At 42.5% G+C, this 19017-nt stretch overlaps 2 protein-coding genes across 12 annotated transcripts in view; one reads left to right on the top strand and one right to left on the bottom strand.

The window, feature by feature from the left end:
* The window catches only part of MPPE1 (metallophosphoesterase 1), a 36157-nt gene extending 24079 nt beyond the window's left edge, over positions 1-12078 (top strand). For 5 of the 8 annotated variants that reach the window (XM_048289212.1, XM_048289211.1, XM_048289217.1 and 2 more), the window contains 9 exons: positions 4015-4389; positions 4759-4867; positions 5523-5626; positions 6150-6230; positions 8027-8135; positions 8948-9019; positions 9130-9252; positions 10058-10198; positions 11599-12078. In XM_048289212.1, coding sequence (XP_048145169.1) covers positions 4115-4389; positions 4759-4867; positions 5523-5626; positions 6150-6230; positions 8027-8135; positions 8948-9019; positions 9130-9252; positions 10058-10198; positions 11599-11781 — 1197 coding nt within the window. In that variant the 5' untranslated portion in view covers positions 4015-4114 and the 3' untranslated portion in view covers positions 11782-12078. The other 3 variants (XM_048289216.1, XM_048289210.1, XM_048289215.1) reach the window with 3 other exon arrangements.
* A 1266-nt stretch (positions 12079-13344) lies between these two features.
* Positions 13345-19017, bottom strand: part of GNAL (G protein subunit alpha L) — a 185252-nt gene continuing 179579 nt past the window's right edge. For all 4 annotated transcript variants that reach the window (XM_048289205.1, XM_048289206.1, XM_048289209.1 and 1 more), the window contains one exon: positions 13345-15311. In XM_048289205.1, the coding sequence (XP_048145162.1) occupies positions 15165-15311 (147 nt within the window). In that variant the 3' untranslated portion in view covers positions 13345-15164. The remainder of the gene's footprint in view (positions 15312-19017) is intronic.

Below are 19017 nucleotides of genomic sequence, written 5' to 3' on the forward strand. Positions count from 1 at the left end.
GTGACATTGTGATGGGAGAGTTGAGTGAAAGCTCCTTAGGGTAGAAACACTAAGCTTGCTTATAACCTGATACAGCTTCTTTAGCTTCATAAAAATACATGCACACTCCTGAGGGATAGGACTAGGAGCAGGATTAAGACTCTCATATCCTACTGGTTTTCTTAAGACAGTTTTATGTAGGTGTAATTTAATAAAGAAATTTGCCTCAAAGCATGTGAGGTGTTCAGAGTTGCATATTCACTAGGCAATAGGGAGGGGAAAGCTCCAGAACTCCATGTTCCTGCTCTGGCTATAGACCACTGTGTGCCCTTGTTTCATTCTTGGCTCACTTGCAAATTAAAGCTGGATAATGTCCTGAACAAGACATGGAAAAGGGAACCAGAAAAGGAGTGATGCAAGTCTGCATTGCCAGTAAACTTGATGGAAGAAAAACAGGAGGATAGCATGTGTAACAGAAAAATTTTAGTGCAAAAATGCTTGTAACATTCGTTAATAAGTAAAACAAACACGAATCCTGGAGAAGAAAGCAGTGCCCGTCACTGGAGCCTTTTCCCCCACAGTGTTGTGGTACAAAGCTACACTTTTAGCGTGTTTAAACTTTGGCCCCGTTGTTAAATGATCCAGTAATTGTGCTCGTCCATAGGCTGATTTTTAAATGTTGGGCAGAACAAGAAACAGTGAGGAGTCCTTCAGTCTTTTTTCATAACTAAGGTCTTCCAGCTCTGCTGAGGGCACCTAGTCTAATGTTAGTCGTGAGCCGTGTAAGGGGGAGCGCCAGCAACGCGCTGCGCAGCGACGCGCGGAGCCGCAGCTCCACCCAGCAGCGGCTGTGCAGCTCCAGCGGAGGTCAGCTGGCCCGGCCCGGCACGGCACGGCCCGGCCCGGCACGGCACGGCCCGGCCCGGCACGGCACGGCCCGGCACGGCACGGCACGGCACGGCACGGCCCGGCACGGCCCGGCACGGCACGGCCCGGCACGGCCCGGCACGGCACGGCACGGCCCGGCACGGCCCGGCACGGCACGGCACGGCACGGCCCGGCACGGCACGGCCCGGCACGGCCCGGCACGGCACGGCACGGCACGGCACGGCACGGCACGGCACGGCCCGGCACGGCACGGCACGGCACGGCACGGCCCGGCCCGGCACGGCACGGCACGGCACGGCACGGCACGGCACGGCCCGGCCCGGCCCGGCCCGGCCCGGCACGGCACGGCACGGCACGGCAGCGGAGCAGGCGTGGGCTGGCAGGTGGCAGAGCGAGGTGGGCAGGGATTTCTCTCAGCCAGTAGTAGGAGCTGTCTTTCAGCTCCATCTGCATCGCCGGCTTTCTGTGAGGTTGTTCGTGTTTTTTTTAATTTCCCTTTCCGCTTTTCCTTTCACTATCAGGAATGCTGGCAGTGTCGGGTGCAGATGGGGCACCTCTCGCAACTTCCACATCTGCGGTACAAATCCCCAAATAGTAACAATTAGCAGCAGAAACGCTGGAGGAGAAATGTATATGGAAGTGACCGGCTCTGTGGCATTGATTGTCTCTTGCTGCTTGTGACTTTTGAACATGGCAATTTTGCCTTGACGATATTTTTATTTTCTACTGATTGCAGGTTTGGTTTGCTGGTGTGGGTTTCTTTTGATGGTGGTTTTTTTTTTTTTTAATTCGATGGCATCAGTTTGCTCTTGAAGATGTGATTTTCATTTGCTTATTTATTTATTTGCTGGACATGGCTAATGCAAGTTAAACAACTTACTGGCATTTTCTGTTCAAATTAATACTGTTTTTGTTGGAAGAGGGACTGTCTCAGACTACCAGTCTGCTTCCAATAAAGTACTACTTCCTACTCTGCAGGATAGAGCCATATACATTTGTGTGTTTGGATAAGAATTTGCCTGCCTTTTTGTCCTTGTTGCTGTGCCAGTTAGCAGATACCTCTGCTTTAATCTTGCCTCCTTGTGAGATGTACAAGTGAGGTGGTGTTATTTTGGTTGCTAGTTAAAGGGCAGATGAGATGAATATGAAACAAGTTAATCAGTCTAAATGTGTAGTTTCACATACTGTGGAATTGTGACATCTGGTCAGTGGCTTTCTCCTGCTAAATCAAGTTTAGATAGAACTGAGTTCCATGCAATTAAGTATTAATCATGCTACTGCTTGATAATGCATATTAGAAATGTTTCACGGTGCAGGCTAATGGTTCTTTGTCTTGAATAAGTACTTTGTAGTGCTGATATGGGAAGCTTGTGTTTGAAAATAAGTGGCTATTATCAAATAGGGGTTTTGGTTACAAAAATAATATAATAATCATGTGTCATTACTCAGTTTCCATGAGACATAAATCAAATGGGCTAGTGCATAGGACAGTGAAGCAATTTAAATTTGTTCTGTGTTCTGCATGTTACTGAAGCCAAGATTTTAGAAACAATCCACTAATTTTGTGTGGCTTTGTAATTTTGTCCTAATTTTCCTCATATTTGGGGTATAAATTTTCAAAGGTACTGAATATTCACAGCTGTAGTCAGATTTAGTCAATTCAGACGTGGGCTGCTAATCACTGAATACTGTGTTCAGTAATTGCTCACATCCTGGATATTAGTCCTAAATTAGGATTTTTCTCTTGTAGAAAGCAAAATTGCAATCCTGTTGTTGCGTGGGGGACCACATTTTGTGGATTTCTCTGGAAGTTGTTCTTGAGCCTGTGAAGCAGCATCTCTATAGCTCACCTGGAGTCCCTTTACTGTGACCATGCTACGCTGTTAACCTTTAAAGAGCGGGGCTTTCAGACCTGCAGTGCTCTTCAGACTGAGACCCTGAGAGGCTGGACCTGGGATCTGAGGCATTTCCTTGGAGAGTAAGGGCTGGTGCCTCTGTCCTCTCCGCTGGGATGCTTTCTTGTGGGCACTTGCCCTGAAAAAGTGTTCCTGTCAAGGGCTGTAGAAGAAACAGGAAAAATACTGGAGTTTCAAGAGGGATACATTCACTGTTTAGGTTACAAGGTATCCAAGGCAGCAGAAAGCAGTAAATACAGTTACCTCACCAATTTAGTTCATTAGCTGTTTCTCTACAGCTGCAGTGAAGTTTCTTTTTTCTGAGGCTGAGATGTTTCTTGTTTTCCTCTTGTCAGAAATGAAGCAGCTGTTAATTACCCGTGTATCTGCGCCTGTGTTCCTGGAAAGCTCCTGTAAACTTGTTCTGGAATAGTAAATTGCCCTTGGTTCTTGGAGATTACAATGAGCCATATTAAAGGTGGCAGTGCTATCGATGAAGTGTAGTCATGTTCTGTGTTTGTGCCAGAAGATATCCTCTGGGAATTGTTTAGCCTGGCGAAAAGGAGGTTGAGGAGAAGCCTTATTGCTCTCTACAACTACTTGAAATTAGGCTGTAGCCAGGGGGGTGTTGGTCTGTTCTCCCACATAACAAGTGATGGGACAAGAAGAAGTGGCCTCAAATTCCACCAGTGGAGGTTTAGATTGGATACTAGGAAAAATTTCTTCACTGGAAGGGTTGTCCTGTATTGGAACAGGCTGCCCAGGGAAGTGGGGGAGTCACAATCCTTGCAGGTATTTAAGTGATGTATGGATGTGGCACCTAGGGACATGGTTTAGTGGTGGACTTGCCAGTGCTGGATTAAGGCTTGGACTCAGTCTTGGGGCTCTTTTCCAACCTAAGTGATTCTATAAGAATCCTAATGGATTTTTTTTTCTTTGTTGCAGCTGCTGTTCAAGCTAAGCTCTGTCTTTACCTACCTTTGACCCCGACTCATAGTGTTTTCACTTAAAAGTTCTAGAAAAAGCATCATGCACCAAGATCCTGGCTGGCTTTAATCTGGTTTCCTTGGTGCTGGTCCGAGCAAGTGCAGTTCTGTGCTCTGTGTGCCTGGAGGAGAACTTTACTCTTCAAGTCAATTACATATTCCAAACCTTTCAGCGTGACAAGAAGCTGACACTGTAGGCCTTGCATGGTAGCTTTCCACAGGGAATGCTGACCTAATGAATGTTTTATTTTGTATTTTATCCACAGGGATTTTGTGCTGACAAAAAGCCCAACGTGATCCTTTGAGTAGCCCAAGGTGTTTTCATCCGAGAGAGAACCTGAGCCATTGTCTCATGCTGGTACTGCAATGCTGAGTTCTAGCTCAACCACTGTGAAGAATCTCCCTCTGAAGAGGAGGCTCTGTTTTCTGCTGAAACTCGTGTGTTTTGTCAGCTCAGTGTTAATATTTTGTGAATTTTTAATTTACTATGTGGTAATATTTCAATGCCGATGGCCAGATGTGAAAGGTGGAGCTCACATGAGTGAAAAAGAAACTTCAGCTTCAGTCCTAAAGGCCATAATTTTAGCTGATACACATCTACTTGGTGAAATCAAAGGACATTGGTTGGATAAGCTAAGAAGGTAATTATTAATTTTTTTGAATAATCTCTACCCAGTTTTTGCATTTTTAGTAGTAGCTAATGGAACAATAATTCACTGTTCCATTAAACAGCAATTCATTAGAACTGTAATGAAAAAATAAACAAGCTGCTATTACTTCTTGCATGTGTTGGTCTTGATTGTATCATGGTGGAATTACCCACCAGGTAAGATGCACCTACTGTCCTTACATCTGATTTGTAAGTATTTAATTTGAATTTCATAATATATTTTTGTATTTCAGTGTGTAGGAGCCATTTTCCCATTCCCATTGCTGGGCTGTGGCTGTGTATTCACAGTTGAGGATCCAGAGGTAAGGCAGTGATAACTGGTTCTGTATTTTCCTTTCAGGGAATGGCAAATGGAGAGATCTTTCCAAACTGCTTTATGGTTACTGCAGCCAGATATTGTTTTTATTCTGGGAGATGTTTTTGATGAAGGAAAATGGAGCTCACCTCAGGTATGACATCATCAGCTCTCTTGTTTCAAAAAATGGGGATTTCTTGAAGGAAATGGATGATGGAGGTTAGATATGCACGGCTTTGTTTAATTCTGCCACAGTTTTCCTGTTGGTAGATGTTTCTAGTCTTTTAGATAGGAGTTGAAATGTTGTGATTCTCCTTCATTTTTGGTAGTACCTTGACAGTTTTGCCCCTCATATAAAACTTACAAAATGTAAACATCTCAGTTTGTGCTTCTGTGTTACACACTTGTGATGGGCTGACCCTGGCTGGATGCCCAACAAAGCTGCCCTAACACTTCTCTCCTCAGCTGGAGAGGGGAGAGAAAATGCCAAAGAGACCTTCCTCCTTCACTGACCTTGGTGTCTGCAGGGCTTCTCCTCTCACAAATTCTCACTCCTCTCTCTGGCTGCAGTTGCAGAGTTTCCTTTTATGCCACCTTCCTAATTCTGTTATCCCAGCGGCAGTATCAGCCTTGGCCAGCAGTGGGTCCATCTTGGAGCCAGCTGGCATTGGCTCTGTGGGACATGGGGGAGGCTCCTACCTGCAGCCCCCCCAGTACCAAAGCCTCACCATGCAAACCCACTACAAAACCCCTGGTCCCCTTCGATGCTGTGAAACAGCACTAATTTCTCCTTTTGTTTTTTCTTGCAGGCATGGGCAGATGATGTCAGGAGGTTTCGGAAAATATTTAAGTATCCGGTTTCTACGGAGCTGGTGGTCATCGTTGGGAATCACGACATCGGGTTTCATTACGAGTGAGTCTTGTCAGTGAAAGGAGCACACAAGTGCTAGGAGTGAAGTGTCAGCATGCCCACAGTAACTGGTGCTGTGTCTGAGGGACCTGTTTTGTGGTTATACAGAAACTTTTTGATCATGATCAAATTAGAAAGGGTCGTAATTTAGAGTAAGGTCTGGGCACAAAACAGGTTTATGCTTCTCTGACTGTACGAGGATTGTTCAGAGCTGATCCTTCTGCACTGACATGGAATTCTTGAAGCTGCTTTTCCTTGGGCCTCCTCCTTAGAAAAGTGTTTCCACTCCTGTTATCTCAGCACAGAAGAGTGTAAGTGCCCTCACTCTGCTGGTGCTTGCCCTGATGGGAAGGGCCAGAGCACACAAGGGCTGCCACAGCACCCCTGTGAGTTTCCTGAATGATTGTGTCAGCTGGATAACGGAGCAGCAAGCTGCATGAATGCTCAACAACCTGTAAAGCAACTGTGTCAGATGAGATCCAGTGGCAATTTCTTACCTCAGTTGTATTTTTGCTCTGTGACACAGAATGACTACTTACAAGGTAAATCGATTTGAAAAGGTTTTCAACTTTACTTCAGGAAAGCTGGTAACTCGGAAAGGAATAAAGTGAGTATATCTAATTTTTTTCTCATGAAATAGTATGGGAATGCTTAACCTAGAGCCTTTAAAAATTTTTTTTAATCATCTACCTTATGATGTGTTAAACCCCAAACACTTTGTACAGACCTGTAGTTTGATATGGACTGGAAGCTGTACTTAGAGCTAGGTAAATTGTAAAAATTTCCTTTTAAATGGAAAAGTACCATGGAGTCAGAATCCATTTCTCTGGTTTGCCTTTTATACTTCCTTGCAGCTGGTAATGAGCCATGGCTGTAAACAGCAGGATTCATAAAGAAACACAAACCAACCCCCTCTGTGTTTACAAATTAGGAGTTTCATTAATTTTAATAACTTATTTAGTCTGCAGAACTTAACCCTTGTTTGAGGAATTCTGGAACACAGCAGTTGCATGTCCACGGTTCTTCCACAAGGTGGGGTAATAATGCACAAGCTGGTTTTGGCTTGGAGCAGACCTCGGTGCAGTTTGTTCTCACAGCTGCGTCCCCGTGGCTGCACTTGCCTGCTGTGTGCCCTGTTACCTCCAGACACCATGCAGGAACCCGATGAGGGAACGCAATAGTGGGTTTGTGGAAAGGTTCAGATTTAGGAAGGGAAGGCACACTGCCCCTATGTGTTTGTCACGTGTGCCCTCGGGCTGTACTCACTTGTGGAACCGTGAGATTCAAAACCTACAGGTTTACACTGGTTCCCTTAATTAAGCAAACATTATAAATGTAATTAAAATTAATTAAATTATAATTTAGTTAAATTATAAGTTTAATTTAAAATTCTGAACCGGTCTGGAAATGGTTGTATCTCTTTTAGGAAGATCTCTGAGCTTCATGAATGCTCAGTATAAAGCTGTTGCTTATCATGCAGATGTGGGGTCCTGTAGATAAGTATTTCAACTGTTTAAAAAATGTCCCCTTTGATAAAACAGCACAGCAGAATTCTTGCATGCAGTTGCAGATTGTATGTCTGGTGTCCATTAACTGCAATGAGCTGCACTATTAACAAAATGTTCCTAGATAAACTATTTTACAACAAATCTGTGGTATAAAAGCAGCTTAATTTGCTAAAAGAGAATTAAGGTTTTTTTGCTCTTGACTAGTATCTCTTAAGTGAAGGCATTCAGCTCATTTTTGTCATTTAAACAGATAGTTGAACTGAGGATGTATCTCAAGCTGAATGTGTGACTAAATGGGTATGAATCTTATGGCAGAGGTTCAAAGTTGATTTGAAATCTACAGGGAAACCTTCTATTACAAATAAAATCTTGTTTTGTGTGTCAGAGACTGCAAAGTACAAAACTAAGCTTGTTCAGGGCAGCCACCCAAATGCAGTGCTGTTCTGCTTTTCAGTTGTTCTGAAGAAATCCAGTGTCTCAAATTCTGTCTCTGAGGTCTAAACTTTGTGGGGAGAGAAGTAAGTTCTCCTTTCCCTCAGAATTTAGAATTTAGTGATGAACTTTTAACATTCCACTAGAATACAACTTAAGTATTCATTAAAATAGAAAAAAATCTTGAAATGTAAACATGAAGCATAAGGTACATTGTGCAACCTAATTAACAACCGTATAAAGGAGCCAACCAGGCAGAGACATGGCTATGGTACACATACTCAGAGGAGGATTTATAGCACATGATTTCAGGAGCTGTTACATTCTGCTGTTTTGTTGAGCTGTGTCCAACTTAGGAACACTTGCATTTTATAAAATGAAGTTTATCCCATGCGTGTGCATGAACAATGAAATGCCTTCCTGTCCTCCCCACTTCTCTTCGTCCACCCCTGGTATTTTCCAGCTTTGTCCTAGTGAACAGTGTAGCCATGGAGGGTGATGGCTGTGCTGTCTGCCGTACCTCAGAGGCAAAACTTGTGGCACTTTCTCACAAACTGAATTGCTCCCAGCAGGTAAGAGATTATTAAACATGTGATTACAGCCAGTGACTCCTCTGCCACAATGGGAATGATGATACTGTAGCATAGTCAGGATAGAACCAGACTCTCCTAAAAAAAATCTGCTTCCAATTCACATTGCAACTTGTTAGCAAGTCTTTCTCTCCCTCATATCCCTCTTTACCATTTTTACCCAACTATTAACTGTTGCTTTGCACTAATGGTGTTATAACTTCCTTGTCAGTAATCCTCCCTTTGACTCAAGATACACAATCCTGCATTTATATTTATGGATATTATTCTGTTTTATAGCTGTCAAGCATATTCCTTTAGTTTCCTGATTCTACTGCAGTCCTTTCCTCGTAGCCTAGCAGTGTTTTAATTGTATTTTTTCATCAAATCCAATTGCTTCTTGTACTTCCTTCCTCTTCCCTTTTTCATAAACTGACTGGATGCACAGTAGGCAGCATGACTGACTGGGCTGGCAGTCAATCAGGAAACCAGCTCCCAGTGGAAAAATTGCCAGACTCTATCTCCCTTGGGCTGCCCTCAGACTCCTTTGCCTTGTTGGTGCAGAGATCCTGCTGCTGCTTTCTGCAGTCAGGAAGAGCACAGCTGTATTTACAGCATGTACAGAATGGGGAGTTTCACCAGTCCACAGTAAAACTCTTAGAAGTTCATACAGTGGGCAGTATTTAAACACGACTCTGAGCTAAACTGCTTAACAAAAAACCAAAGCCAACAACCACCCCACCCTCCCTAACCCCTTAAAACCTAGCTATTGCTTAATTACCTTCACCCCTTCTATGGCTTGATTTTATTCACAGAAACCGAATCACTCCAACAAAGGATGCAGTGATGTGGAAAAGCTTCCAGCTTCAGAACCCATCCTTTTACAGGTGTGTTAGAGGTGGGGTGAGGCAACACACTGACATGTTTTTGTGGATTTATTACTGTTCCAGAAAGGCTGGATCATTAACAACTGATCGTTGCTTTTAATTACTCCCAGCATTACCCTCTCTATCGGAAAAGTGATGCTGAATGCACTGGAGAAGATTCTGCTCCTCCAGAGGAGAAAAACATCCCCTTTAAAGAAAAGTATGATGTACTGTCTCAAGAGGCATCACAAAAGGTTTGATTTCTTGGGAACTTGAGTGGCAGTGGGTGGGTGAGAGGGGGACATGCGTGTAGATATAAATAGATTAAAAAATGGTGATAAGGCTGTTGGCTCAGACAAAATGGAGCACAGCTGCTCCTATCTAATGAGACCTGTGAGAGGCTGCTTGCTAGAGCTGCTCCCCTGAGGATCATCACCATCATGGCCTTGGTCCTGCCAGATTTCCCAGGTACAGCTCCTAAGTCCTGGCACTCTTAAATCTGCTGTGGTGCCATTACCTCCACTTCAGCATGCTGTACTTCCTGTGCTGTGTAAATTATTGACACACCTGCTATGAAGCCACAGTTTCCCAACACTTTGAAAGCATCGCTTTTGCTGAATTAGTAACTGCAAGAAAATGTAAACTATCCCTAAAAACTTAATGGTCATTATTTCTTTCCTTCTGCATAAATGTCTTCACTCAAAGATTGTCAGTACAAGATTCTTTCTTAGACGAGAAAATAGCATTGCTTTACTAAACTCGAAGTTTTTCTCTTTGTGATATCCATAGCATGCTGTTGCCTTTGTTCTTCTGATCTGTATGACAAAAAAAAAAAAAAAGAAAAAGCCCAGTACTTGGGATCAGGGCCAAAGGAGTGTGATTGATATTGCAATACCAACACATTTCTTACTGGAAAACAGAAGTTTACAGAAAGCACTCTGTAAGAATATTAGAGTTGCCATAATTTCACTCTGTTCAAAGAAAAAGAAAAAGGGATTTTAAGTTCAGTTTCTTTTTAGCTGTGACTTAATTTTTGTGCTTTACCAATTTGTGTTCTAGCTGCTATGGTGGTTTCAGCCCCGTTTGATTCTCAGTGGGCACACTCATAGTGCTTGTGAAGTGCTGCACGCAGGGAAAGTCCCAGAAATCAGTGTCCCGTCATTCAGTTGGAGGAATAGAAACAATCCTAGTTTCATCATGGTAAGTTTTAATTTTTTATTTTTGTCAGATAACTTTCATAAATAAATCAACATGGCAGTCAGCTATATTTTAAAACTGATTCTACCTGTAAAAACGAAAAATTAAAAAAAAAATTGCCTACCCACCCAACCCACTCAGTACACTGCATCCACTTTATAAAGTACATCTGTGGGAGCCACATGTTCTGTGTGGTACAAAGCAATGCTGTTAAAGACCTAATTAGTATCTGGGTACATTTTCTTAGAAAGAGGGTGCATTGTAAACTATTGACTCGTAAAAATAATCAGTATTGTGCACTGAACAGTAGAAAGACCAGTTTGGCTTGGCTGATTTACCAACTATGAAAACAAGACTGTATCCACCTCAAACCCTTTTGCATGGTGATCATGGTTTTCAAACGTGTGCATTAATGCAGTGAAAAGTGTTTGTGATGTGCCCACAGTCTGCCTCCTCATTGCCAATTCACATTTTATACAGTGTGTTCGTTATGCTTGTGCAGGCAGTTCCAGTGCTCAGTATATCCTTAGAGGTAAATCAATTAGTTCCCCAGTTCAAAAATAAAACAGAACTCTTAGAAACTTGGAGTAAGAAGCAAAACCTACAATCTGTTTACAGAGTAGTCTGTGACTTGGAGGGGGAAATCTTTTATGTATGTTTTACTGCTGTTGAGTTTAGACTGCTTAATACGCAGATAACCCCAAACATTTAAATTCATTTTATGCAACTGTTAACATTTGTTGTTGAAAGTAGTTCTGTTTATTCCATATTCCTGAGAGTAGCTGCCTTCAAACTACACACACTCTCTGCACACGCCAGACAGTGCATCTCCACTGCAAAACAAGAGGTTGACTAATTAAAGTTGCATCCTCTTCACTACTGTTTTAACTCCTCAGCCTTGATCCGTTACAAACTTTAATTTAAACTGCAAAGTCAAGCCAAAAAAGTTCTTTGTGGTTGAAATTCCTATTCCTAATTTGGATTAGCCAATGTGTGTTTTTGCAGCATGTACTGGGTAAGGAGGAGGGCCTGGGGGAGGAAGGGGCACATTCACAAAACCTAACTTTAGCCTGGAAAGGCTCCTTCCAGGTGGATTTACAGCAGCTAAAGTTAGGCTCCTCTTGAAGGCAAATCAGATGCGGAGCCCAGCTCTCTGTTTATGCTAGATGGGAAGATTGGCCTCTGGGCTAATGTTGGCCTGGTGAATATTCCACTTAGTGCCCAGCACGGCAAGGTATGGACTCTTCAGCCCCCTGGGGAAGGCACTGGTACTAGGAAACTGGCCCCAACCCTTGCCACCCAACACAGGATTTAGAAATTGGAGATCTGACAGCTGTGGTGTTTACTCCTGATTCAGAACCCACTGTAACACAGCAAAGTGACAGTCTTCATTTCTTTTCCAGGGCAGCATAACACCAACTGACTTCTCCCTCCAAAAATGCTTCCTTCCATTTGAGAGCAGAGTCTTCACTATCTACTGTGCAGCAGGTGCTCTGCTTGTGATCCTGGTACTAGCTCATGTTCAGCTTCTCACTCCACCGTTTTATTTTGCTCAGCGTTTAATCAGTAAGCATAAAGCAGTATGAAGAGCCAGACATCTGCATTCAGTCACTGAAATACCAAAGCTGAGAACAGTCAAACATCAGACTATATTCATGCCAGCAAATGACCTAATTTGATTGCTAGTCTGAAGGCAGGTTGCATTTACACATACCATAGAAGTCCTATACAGCTGATATGACTACTACAGGATAAATAATTAACTGAAATGAACGTTTCATGCTGTACAAAAATACTGTATTCGACAATCAAATGAGTCCTTTTCCTGTTATAATTTTTGTATCAAATATGTATATTAAAAGTGTAACTGTACATTATGTAAATCCTATAGCCTCATCACTTGTCTGCACTTGTGTCTTACCCTGGTGGAGGCTGAATCTTGCAAACTGGAAACGTTTCTCTGTTTTATTGCTGCATGGCCCTTCAAATGTCATACTTGTGTTTGTTAGGGTCAGGCAGAATCTGGATGCATCAGCACTGAGAGATGCGGATTTCCGTAGCCTTTTTAGGGTGTCGTGTAAGGGACTGCGGTTTGGGACAAGAAATCTTCTGGTTCCTGACACAGTAAATTGTTAGCTGACTATAATTTGCAGTTACCCATCTACCAGACAACAAGGGGAAGAAGCTTGAGGATCCAGTTTGCTGACACACACTTGAAAACTGCTTAAAAAAGAATTAGGGTGACACCTCAAGCTGCTGCTTTCAAAAAGATGTGCTATGATGAGCTTGAAAGAAGAGGGCCCTATTGCATCCCAGAGATCTGTGTGGTGAGGGGCCCTCCAGTCGCCGATCTCCTGCAAGAAGGAAGGTCAAATACAGCTGCAGTAACATTATCCTATGCCTTGGCCCTCAGTCTATGGACAGGGAAAGGAATGTGTGTTCTTTTACATTCCACAAGTCCTGTTGACTTTAGTGTAGTGTCACATTTTGAACTGCACTAGCTCCTCTGTGGGGAGGCAGAGGCCACCAGCTGTGCCACAAAGATAAAATCTGAGCTCAGCGTCTTCACTGTGTGGGGGAAGGTGGGACAAACCCACTGCTGCTCCCCACCCACCCCAGAAAAAACAGAGGGACTACTTCACACCAGGACCAGTTTTCCTGCTGATGTTCCTGCAGAGGCTGGGAGCTCTAACCTGAACTCCTGGGCCGGGGCTAGTTTAAAAAAAAATACTATATTTTGTTATTCATTCTATTACTTTCTTTGGCATGAAAAATAAGATAATTTTGGGAATTTTGTTTACTATTAGCTTATTCCACCCAGCCTTTCACTTTTTGGGAAATATGACTAAATTGATCATACATATTTCTGGGAAGAAAAAATGGTCATATTATAGTATCTAAAATGGGATTGTTTTCTATTCAACTGGAAACAAGTTCTCAATTGGTCTGTAGCCTGAATTTAAAAAGATGACTGATTTGGGTTTATAATTAATAACAATACAGTAAAAAGCTAATAAAACCTGCTGATTTATATGCCAGTCTGGGGACTGTGTTAGGTCTTCATCTCTCCCTAAATTTAAAATGAAGTTGGGGGAATGGTCCGAAGTGTGGTAAAACACTCTATAAAGCAATGTAGTCTAACACTTCTCTAGGTTTCTGTTATTGCAACTGTAATTTTAGACATTTGTACAGGTTATCTTGGACACAGGAAAAGTATATAGTCACAGACATAAAACACCTATGTATAAAATATAAAGCAGTGTTATAGTTACTAAAAAGGACATGCCTTATTGCTACAGCAATTCTTGCTTTTTATATATTGTACTGTACCACAACTTGTTTTGAGAATGTCATTTGCATAAATTATTCAAGTTTGAGAAATGTTCACACATTTTGATTCTACAATATTTAAAATAAAACAATTTTCTAATGTGTCTCTTTATTAAAAGAGAAATAAAAATGTCATCTTGTAATTCTCTTAGGCCAGACACAAGGGTTTATACACCTTTTTTTTTTTCTTATCTTCTTTCTCGCGATTTACTTGCACAATGAAAGCCGCTGTTGGTACAAAGATTGAAGAGCTCTATATAATGGTGCTTTACACATTCACAATCGGTCTGTGCAATTGTGAAGTTCTATGAATGACCAAAGAATTACCAAACATATTTTCTAAATATAAAGGACAAAAAACAAAAAAGAAGGAAAAAAAAAAAGAAATCCTTGGTTCCCATTAAAACAACACCAGGTTGCAATTTGGACACTTGAATGAATTCCAATGTTTTAAAGCTGAGACTTCAAAAGAGAAAGGCATGTTTGCTGCAACATCCGGTGACTGTAATACCTTACTTGGAAAGGTAAGTGGTTAATTTGCATAATTTATAATTTTTATACTAAAGAGCATTTTTATATAAACCAGAAAAAAACCCCTAAACTCTACAGATAAAGTTCTTACCTCCAGTCACTGCTGCAGGTAAGGTTGACATCAAGCTGTACAGCGCAATCAAAAACATACTTACATCTTAGCTCATTTTACAGGTACAGCCATAATCAAGGCACAAAGATCTTCTACAAGTATTTTTCTTCAATAAAGTTGTACAAAATAATATTACATTTTACAGTCTGTACAATATAATAAACCAGCAGTAAAACAAAAAAATATATATAGGGAGAGGACTGTTGTCCAAGAATGATCAGAACTAAAAGGATCATTTGTGGACAGCACAAATAACATAAGTGAGGGTGGTAAATTTTCTGCCCAGATGCAACAGGCTGAAAAGTAGCTGTAATTCAAATGCCTGAGGTGTGCAGAGACACTTAGCTCCAAAACCCCAGAAAAATTGCTTTGTCTTCACTGTTCCTCTCATTATCTACTCTACTTCCTGTGCCAGTAACGGCTTAAAAGAGGAGGTCACTTTATCAGTTGACCTGCAACTCAGAAATGCTAAAAACTGTGACAGAGTAATAAATATTGTGGTGCTGCTACATTGTGTGTCTACTTCCTCAACAGTATTTAATAACCTGATACAAAGTGCATTAATCTTTTTTTTCACCCATCAAGTACTCTTCAATGTCACGTTAAAAAGGAAACCCACACAGAGGGATAGGTATGACTTTAGTGTCATCCAGCTGACATACCGGTCTGAACTGAGGTTAACCCGCTGGAAAAAATTTAGCAGGTCACGTTCAGTTTAAAAAAAACAAAACCTAAGGAAACAGAGGTAGCCAAAGGGCTTAGTGGAATGACGAAGAAGTGGCATGTCAAAATAAAGCACAAAAATAGTCCCAAAAAGCATGAAGGGAAAATAACCCGAACTTGCTTCAAATCAGCTTTAAGGTTAAACAATTGAAAGTAAACAAAGTGAAGAGACTGACATTTCTATAGTATATTCTTCCACCCTGTGTGGGGTAGTATCAAGAGAAAGAGTAAGGAGCAAAGAATTTAAAACCACAGGTTCCACGGTGATTCCCCTCACAAGAGTTCGTACTGGCGGAGGTGCATCCTCTGAATGATGTCTCGACAGTCGTTGAACACTCTGCGGATGTTTTCTGTGTCCACTGCACATGTGAAGTGTGGGTAGCAGTAATGCCGGCCGTCTCCGCTCGCTGTACTTATCCTCTGTGGAAAGAGGGACGCAAAAAAAAGGATCAGGTGCCATGCCATGAGAGGTTTCACATCTCAGCAGTCTACAGACTTACGGAGAACCAAGAACTCTAGGAAATCTATATATAGATCGCTAAAATAAGTAAACAAAAGGAAGGGAGGGCTGTGGTCTGCTCCAGTCCGAATGACAAATTTGAAATGAAGATGACAAAACACTATGGACACTGTTACAGGGTCAGTACAGGAGTCCTGTGTGGGAGTTACCAATGCCATCCTCAGCTGCCTCTGCTTCTTGTGTTACTTTCACTTAGAGCACCTATTAAGCCAGCTGAAGGCTTGGTATCATCACTGAGCCCAGAATTTGGCGGAATTATCAACAGAGTGGCTGGGTTCACACAGAGTAATAAAGAATGCACAAATCCAGTCAACATCAGACCATGCAGAATTGCATTTTCTCAAGGCTACTGCACAACTTTTTAGGTTCTAACTTAAAGCTGCAGCATCACTTTGCCCATGGTTATCTTGTTAAAATTCCCTGGGATCTTAAAAAATATATTAAAAAAAAAAAATCCTAATTTTTGTTCTGTATTACTATAGGGCAGATAAATATAAATCCATTCTAGATCATTATCTTGCAGAATATAGATGGAATGGCATGAAAGTAGGAGGTCAGTAATTTTTATAACTATTTTCTAAATTTTACTCTAAATTATGCTGGCTAAACAACAAAAGACAGTGTTCTATCTCACTCTGGCTACACTAAATATTTTTAACACAGGATTTATTTTACATGTAGGTTTGATCTTTTAAATACCTGCAGCTACAGATATGCAAAGCTATAGACATTTAGAAGCCATGATTTACATAATTAGATCAACAAGAAATTGCAGATTTTTCCCAGGTAATTTAGGTAATATTAGACATTTAACACTGATTACACAGGGGTGTTCATACACAGTCTAAAAACTATTTTCTTACCATGCTACTCTCAATACCTAATTCAAGGCTTACCCTCATGAAAATAGTAATAAATGTCTGCTTATGTTTATCATGCACTGATTTCACTCACGTCTATGGCAATAAGCTGCCCACAGTGTTCTGATGACACCTGGTTACATACACATCATGCCAAAGGATGTATTTTCAAAATATTAGGGGGTTGTCTGTTTTTGTCACTGGACAGTTCTTGCAGTCCTCTCATGTGAAGATAAATACAGGATTTTAACCGTTACTTGAAACTTATTTTGAATAGTAGCGTGTCACTCAGCACCAGTTCACAGGGAGAAAAAAAATCCCCTGGGACACTGATGAAAGAACATTTGCTTTCCAGGCAGGAATATTTAATACTGGCATCCCTACACTGCAGGGGTCAGGATGACATGCAAATTCGAGGAAGCCTGGTCTGTGTGTTTGAACAGCAGCTCCTTCACCTCCCAGATTCAGGTTTTGTAAAAACCAGCAGGACTGGAACCAGAGGGGCCATGCCACTGTTCTAACAGGGGTCACACTGGGGATGTATTCAAACAAAACATCAGCAGCTGGAGAGCTCTGTGTGCAAAACACCAAAACAGGGCTGGGGGGACAGCCTCACCAAGGAGTGAACACAAACACTGCCTCCAGGAAGATTCTGGGAGGAGAAAGGATGTGCCTGAGCTGAAGAGCAGAGGATTTCCCACAAGATACATTTCCAGGACCAGGAGATGCCCTTGCCAGCCCAGCCCTGAGGTGCAGGCACTGGCTGGGCTTGGGTGCAGCCATCCCTCCTGCGCTGTTCCCTGACTGAAATCCGACAGATCCCAGCCCTGCTGCCCAACCTTCAGGGGCCACAGCCCCCACACCAACCCTGAAACCATGAGCTGACATCTTTTGCCTTTCTAATCCTCCTGTACTACTGTGTAGCAATAGTTACTGGAAACTTGGTCAATTTTAACTTCCTACTAAAATTACTCAAATTACAGGCTTTAAATTTGCCACGACCATTCCTACAGCCAGGCAGAATTTTAAGGGGTGCAGCACCATGGTGGTGATTGTCACGAACATCCATGGCTTATGCAGACCTGCTACCATGACAAAAATCACAATAAAACATAATAAACCCAAGTTTCTCTGAATCATGCCTGAAAATTTAACAGAGTGGGACAAGGAAAAGGTCATAAATCAAGGGACTTTGGAAAGAAAATATAAAGCAAAGCCAAGGCAGACACAGGTAGAAAATACAGGCCTTTCTTTCCTGGCACCTGGCTAAGGCCATCAGATCCTTGCTAGTCTGTATTTCTCCTGTGCCCTTTTTCACCCCCTCTCTGAAACCTCAGCCTTTTGTGCCTGACCCCATGGAAGTAGAAGTGACTGTTTCTACGTGGCCTCCTCCCACCTCGCCCTCTCCAGCATGGGCACGTTCCTCAGAGCACGCACAGCCTGTCCAGACCCTCTGTGGGAGGGGTCACTTGCAAAGCTCTCAATTCCAACAGCCCAAGAGTTCAAAGCAACTGTTTGGATGACTCCATCCCTCTGTTCCATGACACTGACAAACCAAGCACAAAGCCAGGAGACAGACGTGTTGCAGAGGAGACGCTCTCTGCCAAACCTGTGGCAGTTGCAGGGAAATGAGGGAGAAGCTGTTCTGGCCCCACACCTAAACCCCAGGGACTGCCTGGCACCTGGCAGGTGCTGGCCCCAGCCCAAGTGCTTCCCTTGCCCCCAGCACCCACAGGGGTTTCTTATGTGGCTGCAGTGCCTATGCCCCCTCCCCGCTTCATAGGTGGCCTCCTCTGTAATGCCAGTGAGTCAGGGCAGGTAAGGACCTCGCCCTTGATGTGTTTTTTTAAATCATGAAAATAGATAAAGGCAGGGAAGTTTCACCCCAATTCCCCCTTAACTCTGATCTCTCAGAGCCACCCTCCTTCCAGACCGGATACCGTCATCTGCTTCACAGCATCCCAGCATTACCACAGGAGAGATTTATCCTGAAGTGAGTTTTTCTGGTAACTCTTACGTTAACACACCGCAATCTGACATTTTTCCTCAGGATCTGGAAGGCTACAGCGGCGAGTGGAAATCCCCAAAGTCTGAATACAGTTAATTGCTTCTTACTTGGTGCGTCAACAGCTGTAAATCCTAACAATGCTCCTAAATGCATAATGACTTTAAAATTCTTAATGCTAACGACTCAGTTTGTTATCTCAAACATACACATATAGTTTCTACCAGTAGGGCATGATGGATGAGCTTTGGCTCTGGTCTCTGTTACTGCTCTGCACTGTGGAAACAGCTCAGAATGAGCAAAGCCACAAGTGATACTGGATTAAACTCCCTGTTTCTGACCACAGAGCTGGACTGTGATTGTATGCCTGACAACTGCTTTCACCTTCAAAATGTAAACAGCACCTCTTCAGCTCCAGCTACAGAAGAAATCTTAACTGCAAGAAAAATGTGACTAGACAAGGAAGCGTTCTTACGACGCCTCAGTAGGGCCATGATACCAGTCCTAAGGTGAGGCAAACCTCCTAACTGGCATACCAGATTTTTTTTTTTTTTGTGTAATTCCTGCTCTCAGCTGACCACTGCTGAAGTCCTTGGAGGAATGCAGGATAAAAGTATGAAAGCCTATTTGTTTATGCACGGACTGTACATGACCATTCTAAGCACTAGCACTTACTGTGTAACAGTTTGCATGGCAGGTGACTTTATATGAAATGGGCATAAAAATGTGCAAGCACTGACG

This window comes from Corvus hawaiiensis, chromosome 30, assembly GCF_020740725.1.
Source record: "Corvus hawaiiensis isolate bCorHaw1 chromosome 30, bCorHaw1.pri.cur, whole genome shotgun sequence".
NCBI classification, from domain to species: domain Eukaryota; kingdom Metazoa; phylum Chordata; class Aves; order Passeriformes; family Corvidae; genus Corvus; species Corvus hawaiiensis.